Genomic DNA, 10,540 nt, shown 5'->3' on the forward strand with positions numbered 1-10,540 from the left:
CTGCCCCCTGGGGAAGGACTGCCCAGGAGGTCGCCAGGGCCATGGGCAAGGGAGGAGCGCCCCAGATCAGAGCCCTGGGGAGACCGGCCGGGCTGGGCGAGGCCTTCAGCAGAGGGAGGGCAGGGCTCCACTCTGCATCCCCCAGCCTACCTCCCGCCAGGTGCCACCCCCGGCCCGGGGCGAGGTGAAGGCAGCAGGCATGATGGGGTCAGCACCCAGCTGCTCCCACTCTTGAGACCCCTCCCCCCTTGTCCGCATCCAGCCCTCCAGGTGCTGACATGAAGGCAGGGCTGGTTCGCTCCAGGGCTGAAGAGGAGTTTCACTGGGGACCTGAACAGGCTGGGCTTGAATCTGGCTCAGTCACCTGCTGATTGTGACCTTGGGCAGGTTATCCGTTGTAAGGATAACCTGTTTTTCCATCTGTAAAGCGGGCACAGTAACACCTTCCTCCTGGGTCGTCGGGACACTCACGTGAGGCAGTGCATGAAATACAGACGTGATGTCAGCTGTCGCTTGGGGGACCCCTGGCACGTGGCTGGGCGGACAACGTGTGACGTTAGCACTGATTACTCTTCCTGCTGCTGGGATGTCCACGGGTATCTGGAACTGTGCACTTGTCTCACTGTTCCTCAGGACGGCAGAAAGAATCGAAGGCTTCCCTTTAACTATTGGACAAATATTTATCATCAGGCACCAGGGCTTCCCTGGTGGCTCAGACAGTAAAGAATCCGCCTGCCATGCAGGAGACCTGAGTTTGATCCCTGGGTTGGGAAGATCCCCTGGAGAAGGGAATGGCCACCCACTCCAGTATTCTTGCCTGGAGAATTCCATCGACAGAGGAGCCTGGTGGGGAACAGTCCATTGGGTCGCAAAGAGTCAGACAGGACTGAACAGCTTATATACATTTGAAGGACTAGGCGCTGCTCTAGGCTGGGAAAGTTCTCGAGGCCCCAAGTTTGGTGGGAGCGTCTGCAAACAGGGCTGGGGTCCTTGGTGACCAGCCACCCAAGGCCCAGGGCAGCCCCATCGTCCACGTCCCCAGGGGCCTGTCGGTCCCTCTCCTCGGCCATCCGGCTTCTCTCCGAGTCCCACCTCAGGTCAGTACTTGGCCTCCTTTGCTTTGCATCCTGAGCCGTCTTCCCTAAAGGAGCCCAAGTTTCACTTCTGGCCCCAGACCCTCTGTGGCCCCTGCCCCACTCCCAGCAGAGCCCCAGAGCCACACGCAGGCAGACCTAGAGGGGGGTGCTGGGGGCTCCACAAACGTGAGCAGTGCGGGGAGAGACCCAGGAGTTGGGAGGGTCGGGACGGGGTGCTGTGGAAGAGTGACCTGTCCTAACATGTCTCCCCCCGTCTTGTCCGTGTGGCCCCAGGACTATATGCAGAACATCCACGGCAAGGAGATCGACCTGCTGCGGACCACCGTCAAGGTGCCCGGGAAGCGCCTACCGCGAGCCACGCCGGCCACAGCCCCCGGCACCAGCCCCCGGGCCAACGGGCTGGCCTTGGAGCGGAGTAGCACGCAGCTGGGCGGAGGCACAGGTGAGGGGCTGCTGAGGTGGGGGCGTGGGGCACACTGTGACGGGGGGGGGGGCGGCCTGAGAAGGTAGGCGTCGGGGGGCTGCGTCCAGCCTGGGCCCTCAGGGCTCCGGGCAGGCTCGCACCGAGTGTCAGGCTTTAGGATCAGCCCAGCTAGCATGTTGGCCAAAATGCGGCCCTCGTGGGGTCAGTAGGGGAAGCGGCCAGTAGACAGCCCGGCGGATCAGAGCAGGGACAGGAAGCCTCAGGCCGACAGGTGGTGTCAGCGTCCGGAGCAGAGCAGGCGATGGGGGGGCACAGGAACCAGGGCCACATCTCAGACACGCTGGCCGAGCGCGCTGCCTGGGGGTCCGCAGTGCCGGGTGGGGTCTTTGTTCAGAGGCGTGGACGCCGCCACGTCCAGCAGTCAGGAGAGCAAGACGGTGCTTGTTTGAGGCAAGGGTCCCCGCCCTGCCAGGGTACCACCCTGTCTGGAGGCGCTGAGGGGTCAGGGGCACTGGCACCGCTGATGGAGGGGTGCTGGGTGTGCTAGCCCTGATGTCGAGATCGTGATCCCATGTTACGGATGGCAAAACAAAGGTTCAGAGCGGTTAAGTAACTTGTCTGTAAAATCCCACAGAGGGGCTTCCTTGGAGGCTCAGTGGTAAAGTCTGCCTACAATGCAGGAGACGCAGGTTCAGCCCGTGGATCGGAAGATCTCCGAGATCCTACTCGGAGAAGGAAATGGCAATCCACTCCAGTATTCTTGCTTGGACAATCCCGTGGACAGAGGAGCCTGGTGGGCTACAATTTATGGGGTTGCAAAGAGTCAGGCATGACTTAGCAACGGAGCACCCAAAATCCCACTGAAGTGGTAGAGAGGGGTTTGAACCTACATGTGCCTGACTGGGGCAGCTATGTGCTTCCACTCAGCCTCCTCGAGCTCAGAACGAGGCCCTTGAAATCAGCAGAGAGTGCGCTAGTGGACGGGTGGAGGGAGGGACGCTAAGGACAGGAAAACAAGAAAGATGGGTAGGGTGCTCAGAGCCGCCGGCGGGGGTGCGCTTGGGGGTGAGGGGGCGGGTTCGCTGGCCTGAGGACAGCGAGGGCAGCCCGGGGGTGCCAGCCTGGGGCTTCTCAGGTGGCACCAGAGGGCAGAGGACGTGGAAGTGGATGGAAGGGGAGCCCTGCTTGCAGGCAGGCAGCAGGGGCACAGCTGGCTGCTTCCTTGGAGGAGGGACACCCAGGACCCTTTGTCCTGCCATGTTCCCTGAAGGCCCCCACCTGGGGAGCGGAAGTGGTGTGTGAAGCAGGGGTGTGGCCCACGCCCCCGTGTACCCAGCCGCGCCCACCGATGGCTCCCCAGTGTCCCCGGAACACGTGGCCGGGCCACCCCCCCCCCACCCCGGGGCCGCGTCCCCCCGGCGTACCGCCAGCGACCTCGCGCACACTCACAACGCGTCTCCGCTCACCGGGCGATGTTAACATCTCATTATCTTTGTTACTGTAATTACATTATCCGCTGCTTTATGCAGAATTATCCTCCAAGGACTAATTGATGGCTCCATGTTTAATTCATTAATCATTAGCATCAAATTCGACAATTACAGTGCACACTGATTGTGGGATTGCAGGCGTAATGAGGGGAGAATTAACAAAGAAAAGGGAACGCGCCCGCCCTCCCTCAGGGTTTTAGGTTGGGGGGCTTGGGGGGAGGAGGTTTGGGCCTTGTGGTATCTTTGGTTAGGGCTGGGGTCTGGGGGGGATTAAGACCTGGAACCTCAGGGGAGATGGCGGGGGGCGGGGCAGGAAGTCTGGCCCTAAGGCTGCTGCTACCCTGGAAGGTCTCCTGACCGGGGTTGGGGGGGCTGGTGAGGAGGCCACCCCAAGAAGGGCTGCATTGGCAAGGACCTGTTAGGCAGAGCGGGAGGGGGGCAGGATTCCGGAGAGAGGAGCCTCGGCGTGTGGCCGCGAGGGGCCGGCCCACACCGGTGTTAATCAGCGCTTGCTGTGTGTCTGCTCCCGCCGTGGGTGTCAGGAAACAGAACTCGCCCCACCCTGCAGCGTCCTGCGGGCCTCAGAGCATCGGTGTGACACAGCCGGCCTGTTCCTTTCCCTTCTAGGGGCTTCTGCTTCTTGCAGACACTTGCCCCTTGTGCTTGTGGGGCTGGCCAGGGCCCCCTCCGTCAGGCTTATCCAGCCGCGGGGGTCTCTGCCTGTCACGAGCACCCAGCACCCGGCTGCTCCCCCCCACCCCGCTTTCCATGCAGACCCCTGGGTGTGACCCCTGGTCCTCAGACTTGCTGGCCAGCCGTGGCCTCCTGGCCTCAGGCCCCGCAGGGTCTCAGGTCGGTGTCCGAGGCGAGAGGGCTGCGGTCGCCCCCGGGGGCCGACCATGGTGACTGATGAGCCAGGGAGGGCCCTGCCACCGGCCCCCCGGCACTCCTGGAGCCGCCGCCCCGTTCCCCTGGCTCCGTCGTCCTTCCCCCCAATGGGAAACGAAAAATTAATTTTCTGCAGCCCAACAGGATAATTACTAATACTAATTAGACATAATTACTTGAATTTGATACACTCGTCAGAACTCGTCAGAACGGCAGCAGAGCTGAGGCACAGCCTGCAGCGTGTGTGGCCTGGGGTGCGGGCTTCGGGGCCTGACCAGCAGGGTCGGCTCGGGCCGGGACGGGGAGTCAGCCCCGCTGTCCCCCCGGCAGCGTCTGGCTGTGCTCACAGGGTGGGGTGGAGAGGGGACACGACGGGTGCAGGGAGCGAGGCGGGGCGTGAGGTCTGAGGCCGGCCTGAGCCCCCCACCCCAGTTCTCTGGCGAGCCTGGCAGGTACTCGGTGAACCCAAGAGCCCCTCGTTTTTTTCCCCAGTGTCCTGCGGGCATTTCTCAAGCTCTGCCCATAGGTAGCTGTGCTTTCAGGATGGCCTGTGGGCCACCCTTCCCCAGGGCCCCTCCCTGTCTGACCCTTCCTCCCAACCCCCCGTCCCCAGGTACCCCCCACCCAGCCAGCAGCCCAGCCTGGGCCGGTCCGCGCCCCGAGGGCCTGCACCAGCGCGCCTGCTCTGTGTCCAGCGCCGACCCGTGGACTGAGGCCGCTGCCCTGCCCCCAGGTACGCAGGACCCAGTGAGGCTGAGAGGGGAGCGGGGGTCACCCCCCACGCGCCCCGGAACAGCCCTCCAGGGCTCGGAGAGGCCGGGCGCTCCTGGGAAACAGGGAATCAGGGTGGCCACCTCAGGCCCCCGCCAGCGGCCGGCACTGGAGACCCTCCCTGCCTCTGCAGCCCCCCTGCCCACCCTCTGCCGGCCCCAGGCGGTGCTGGTGGCGCTGGCATCGCCATCAGCCCCCCGTGCAGCCAGCTCATCAGCCTCGCCGCGGGGGGACGGGGAGGGAAGCCGGGGCGGCAGGGGGGGGTGCTGGGGGCTTCAAAGACGGGAAGGGGGCCCTGCAGACAGATCAGGGAGTGGTCCAGAGAGTCTCTCCCCACACTGCCCCTGCGATAGGCCGAGGCCCCTCCCCGACCTTCCCACGTCCCTCGCTCTCTTTACGGGCGTTGCTCTCTGGACCTTGCTCACATGGCTCTTCTTGCCCTTACCTCTCCCCTGTGTCTTCAGCGGGTACCTCACTCTCACCCGCGTCCTGACCCTCAGCCCTGATCCATCAGTCAGAGCAACTCCGCGAGGGTGTGGGCGGGAGGAGACCCACCCCCTCCCGGGGCTGCTGCACCTGCCGTCCCTCCTCCTCCAGGCAGCAGAGCATCAGCTCCTCCCAGCGACCCTTCGCAGGTCCCCACTAAGCCCCCCCGCCCAGCTCGGACAGTGGGAGGGGCTGGCTGCCCACAGCCCGGGGCCTGCCCCGACCTCCTGCACCCAGCCCAGGCCCCCCTGGGGGTGGGGGGTGGAGGCCTGGCCAGGGCCGGTCACCGTCCAGGGCCGTGCCGGCCTCCGGCCTCCGGCCTCCGTGGGCCGCTCTGTTGAGTCTGGAAGGAGGCAGGCAGGCAGGGAGGGAGGGCGCCCGCGTGTCTGCCTCTAATGAAGTTTGACATTTAGTGGTGAGCACCGGGCGGGGTGCGGGAGACGGGAGCTTGATTAGCGCGCTCTAATTGACAGTAATTAGGCAGCTCCCTGATTGTCTCTAATTCTGCTATTAATTGTGAGGAGCTGGGAGTGTGATTGAGGATAAATTTGGTGCGGAGCTGCTGGGGTTTCAGCTCCCCGCGAGCGAGTTCCCGGCCGCCTTCCGCCCCTCTGGGCTGCAGAGGCTGGCTTCCCCTTGCTTTCCCCCTGCTCTGCCTGAGTTTCCCACCCTCTCCTCCTCCAGGCCCGGGGCTCCGGGGTGGGGTGGGGCAGGGTTGGGGGGTGGGGGGAGAGGGCAGGAGGGGCTGCTCCCCCCCGGGTGGTGCCCCAGCTTCAGGTCAGGGTGCTGCCCCCTCCCCACTTCCCACACGTCTCCCCCTCTCCCTCACCAGCCAGTGGCCCCGCTGAGGTGCTCAGCTCCAGCCCCAAGCTGGAGCCCCCCCCATCTCCCCACTCCAACCGGAAGAAGCACCGGAGGAAAAAGAGCACCGGGACCCCCCGACCAGACGGCCCCAGCAATGCTGCTGAAGGTTAGGGGGACCCTCCGAGGGAAACCGGGGCGCAGGAGGTGGGCAGGGGGACTTGGGGGTCGTCCTGGAAACATCACGCCCTCATACCCTCTTGTCTGCATTAGCTTAAGCACCTTCTCATAATAATATCTCATAACAGCAGCTCCATAACTTCTGGTCATTTAGACCTGGTGTCTTAGCAAAAAAGCTCCTTCTTCGGCCTAACGTAACCCCTTTCCTTGTGAAAATGTGGGCTTCCTTCGTTTACTCTCCTAGAAGGTAAAAGACTGCCAGTCCCGTACCTCTTCCCGGGTGATGCGGGCAGGACCTGTGTTCCCTGCGCCTCTCATAGCACCCGTCGAGTTTTTCAGCATCCGCGTGTGTCGGGCTGAGTCTCTCCTTGGTTGTCTCTGGGCAGAGGAACCCCAGCTCCTCAGATGTTTTCCACAGGTCCTTGCTCCTAACTCCTTATTCATCACAGCGCTGCTTATCTGGCTTTCCCCACGTCCTCTTTGAAGCGTGCGTCTTCTCAGTGATTGGAGTCCCTTTGGAAGTTTAACTTAGGTGGATGCACACTTGCTGGGCTCTGTTCCCATGGTCAGGGGCAGGGCTGTGGGGAGACCATCACTAAGGGAAACAGCGGCTTCTGCAGAGCCGGCCTGTGATACAGGGGTGCTTGGCGCTCACGGCCTGGGGCCCATCTGGACCAGGGAACTGAGTCCCCGTGGGTGATCAGGGCTGTGGGGTTCAGAGACGGTGGGGAGCGAGGTGAGGCAGAATGGTGGCGCCTGGGGAAAGAAAGGTTCCAGCTTTTGCCATGAAGACAGTTCTATTCAGGGCTTCCTGGAGCGGGAGCCCGGCCCTGAGGACTTCCGGGGTGGAGGAGGGGTCAGTGTCACAGGCGCCATGGGAGGCTGCCCCGCGGAGCCTGTGGCCTGGTCTCTGCAGCCCCCACGACACACTTCTGCTGGTCGGGAGCTGTGTGCCCCCCCGGGGGAGGGATGGGGAGCAGCGGTGAGCATCAGGAGTAAGGCTCACGGGGATGGTCTGGTGAGAGCGCAGAGCCTGGAGCAGCGCCTCCACACTGCCGGGGGGTCACAGTTCAGCCCCCAGGGCTTGTGACCGCACACGTCCGCGGATCTCTGTCTGCTCACACGTCCCAGGTGGTCTCTGGAGGAAACCACGACCGCTCCCCACCCCTGCCCTCCCTGCCTGCCTGTGCCAGGGGAGGGGGGGGAGGGGCCCGGCTCCCAGGAGCCCCACGCCGACGCCGTCAGGAATATTGGGTTTAATGAGCTGCAAAATGAGGCGGCTGCAGCTGACATGTACGGATGGTGCCCACACCAGCCTCCAACACCCCCCCACACACACACCACCCCCTGGCACTGCCTCCCAGCGCCCTGGTGCATCTTCTCCAGACCCTGGGCTCTGCTTTCTCTGGGAAGCACCCCTCTGACTTCCAGACTTGTTCCTGGCCGCACCGGGGCTGCCCACAAACCTTTTCCACCCAGGCTCCACAGGTGGCCAGGTTGGCAGGCTGCTCTCCGCGCCCCCACTTCCCCCTCTGCGAGGAGCCCGGAGAGCACAGTCCTCCAGGCTGGGGCCCAGAGGGGCTGTATGTGCGTGCGACAGGGGCCCTGCCCTGACGGGTGTGTGCGCCCTGTGTGTGCCCGCAGAGGCCGAGGAGTCGTTCGAGTTCGTGGTGGTGTCCCTCACCGGGCAGACGTGGCACTTTGAGGCCTCGACGGCTGAGGAGCGGGAGCTATGGGTGCAGAGCGTGCAGGCTCAGATCCTCGCCAGCCTGCAGGGCTGCCGCAGCGCCAAGGACAAGGTGAGCGCGGGGCGGAGGGGTGGGGCGGGGCGCTGGGTGGGGGGTGCCCCACGCTGGCCTCCTGACTCACCACCCACCCCGCCACCCCCCCATCCCTTCAGACTCGACTGGGGAGCCAGAACGCAGCTCTGGCTGTGCAGGCCGTCCGCACCGTCCGGGGCAACAGCTTCTGTATTGACTGCGACGCCCCCAGTGAGTGCCGCGGCGGTGGGGCCGGGCTGGGGGCTCTGGGTGGGTGCAGCTCGAGGATGGGGGGGCGGCTCCATCACGTCCTCTCCTCGCCTAGATCCGGACTGGGCCAGCCTGAACCTGGGTGCGCTCATGTGCATCGAGTGCTCCGGGACGCACCGGCATCTGGGGGCTCACCTGTCCCGGGTCCGCTCCCTCGACCTCGACGACTGGCCACCCGAGCTGCTGGCCGTCATGACCGCCATGGGCAACGCCCTGGCCAACAGCGTCTGGGAGGGGGCCCTGGACGGCTATGCTAAGCCGGGGCCTGACGCCTGCAGGTGAGGGCATGAGGCACCGGGTGCTCCTGCCAGGTGGGGAGCTGGGAGGCTGGGGGTTTGGGGGGGTGGGGGCTGGGCGGCTATGACAGGGCTGCGGGCTGGAAGGGTTAAACCCTGCCGTTCCTCTGCTCGGCCGTGGGCCCCCGGGGGTGCCCTCCGCCTGTCACTCAGAGCCTCACAACAGCCGGCCCTTTCTCCGCTGTTATCAGCACGTCGTGGGGCGGGGGGCGCATGCGCAGGGCCCTATCGCGCAATGGTGCAAAGCCTACAGCCGGAGCGCCGAGATATGGAGAATGGGTGGTAGATAGGGTCGTCCGTGGGCCCTCAGGGCAGGCCCCCGCCTCCTTTGTTCCGGCAGGGCCAGATAAACTGCCCACCCACGCCCTCCCGCCCCCAGCCCTGCCTGGAATCCACCAGCCCTCCCGGCCCCCCAGTCCCTGCCACGCCCCCCCGCACATCCCCACCACCCCCCTGGGGTCTCCCCCCAAAGAGTTCCGTCCAGCCTCCCCCACACTCTCTGCGCCACCCGCTGCCCCCGACCGCCCTGGGTCCCTCGGGCTGCTTTCTGCTCTGAGGGTCCTGGCCCCCTAACCCCCACCTTGCTCGCCCCCCTGACCGCCCCCCTGGCCTGGCCCTGCCTGTGCCCGCAGAGAAGAGAAGGAGCGCTGGATCCGGGCCAAGTACGAGCAGAAGCTCTTCCTGGCCCCGCTGCCCAGCTCGGATGTGCCGCTGGGCCAGCAGCTGCTCCGGGCGGTGGTGGAGGACGACCTGCGGCTGCTGGTGACGCTCCTGGCGCACGGGTCCAAGGAGGAGGTGAACGAGACCTACGGCGACGGGGACGGGCGGACGGCTCTGCACCTGTCCAGCGCCATGGCCAACGTGGTCTTCACGCAGCTGCTCATCTGGGTGAGTCGGTGGGGGGGGCCCTCCTGACCTCCCTGACATCCGTCCTCCCCCTGCCACCCCTCGCGGGGGGAACCCACACCTTTCCTGCCGACCGTGAGAACGTGCTTCCTTCTGCAGTACGGGGTGGACGTGCGGAGCCGGGACGCCCGCGGCCTGACCCCGCTGGCCTACGCGCGGCGCGCCGGCAGCCAGGAGTGTGCCGACATCCTCGTCCAGCACGGCTGCCCCGGCGAGGGCTGTGGCGCGGCCCCCGCCCCCGGCCGAGAGCCGCCCAGCGGCGCCAGCGCCTCCGCCGAGCTGCGCCGCAGCCCCAGCCTCCTGTGAGCCCCAGAGAGGCCGGAGGGGCCAGGACTGACGCCGGGCGCGGGCACCCACTCCCTCCAGGCCCTGGGGGAGACGAGACACACAGAGACTGGGACCCAGGGACCCGGGAAGAGTCTGGGAGGAGAGCCGGACGGGAGGGTCAGAGGAGACGCCTGGGACTCCAGCCGCCACAGCTGTTTGGCCCCTGCCTGGCCTGCGCCGCCGCGGAGGGACGAGATGCTTTGGGGGTGCTGTGAGAGGAGGGGAGCAGGACCTCGCCCTCCTCCAGGTTCCTGCCTTCCCGTACCAGCCCCCTGTAGGCCCCCCCACCCATAGCCGGGAGCCTGGGCGGGGCAGAGGTCCCATGTAAATGTGTACATTGCAGTATTTATGTTTGTGTACATACTTGGTGTGTGTGTGTAATGAGCCAATAAACCAGACCGTGTGTGCGTGGCCTGGCTTTCACCTTTCATCCCCCTGCCCTTCCAAGAAAACACCCCTCTGGACTCCCCTTCTGCATCCCTGTCCTCTCCTCTCTGCTGTACTTTGGGGTGCCCGCCCCCCCTGCCCAGCCTCCTCCTCGGGCTTCTCTCAGCCCCTCTTTCTCCAGGGGTGGTGTTGAGTCTGTCAGCCACCCCAGGAGGGGAGACTAGCCCTGTGCTTCCCACTGGAAGCTCCCCGCCATTCCCCCATCACCCTCACAGAGGTTTCCTGTTGGTCTCCTTGCTTTCATCTGTATTCTGTCAAGTAGCCTTATTAACGCCACGCCTGTGCTGGCCAGAGGTCACCCGCAGAGAGGGCAGGAGTCCGGGAACCAGCCCCACAGCCAGATGTGCAGGGGGTCAGTGCCCGGGAGGAGTGTCTGAGGACTCGATGGGACGAGGGG

The 10,540-nt window shown here is 65.2% G+C and overlaps 1 protein-coding gene across 1 annotated transcript in view; it reads left to right on the forward strand.

The window, feature by feature from the left end:
- Nucleotides 1-10,107, forward strand: part of AGAP3 (ArfGAP with GTPase domain, ankyrin repeat and PH domain 3) — a 55,921-nt gene extending 45,814 nt beyond the window's left edge. Inside the window, exons 8-13 of the mRNA XM_061166134.1 lie at nt 1,371-1,539; nt 7,782-7,936; nt 8,038-8,128; nt 8,223-8,445; nt 9,096-9,351; nt 9,469-10,107. Coding sequence (XP_061022117.1) covers nt 1,371-1,539; nt 7,782-7,936; nt 8,038-8,128; nt 8,223-8,445; nt 9,096-9,351; nt 9,469-9,675 — 1,101 coding nt within the window. The 3' untranslated portion in view covers nt 9,676-10,107. The remainder of the gene's footprint in view (nt 1-1,370; nt 1,540-7,781; nt 7,937-8,037; nt 8,129-8,222; nt 8,446-9,095; nt 9,352-9,468) is intronic.
- The last annotated feature ends 433 nt before the right edge of the window (nt 10,108-10,540 follow it).

Source organism: Dama dama, chromosome 18 (genome assembly GCF_033118175.1).
Source record: "Dama dama isolate Ldn47 chromosome 18, ASM3311817v1, whole genome shotgun sequence".
In the NCBI taxonomy this organism is placed as follows: Eukaryota; Metazoa; Chordata; class Mammalia; order Artiodactyla; family Cervidae; genus Dama; species Dama dama.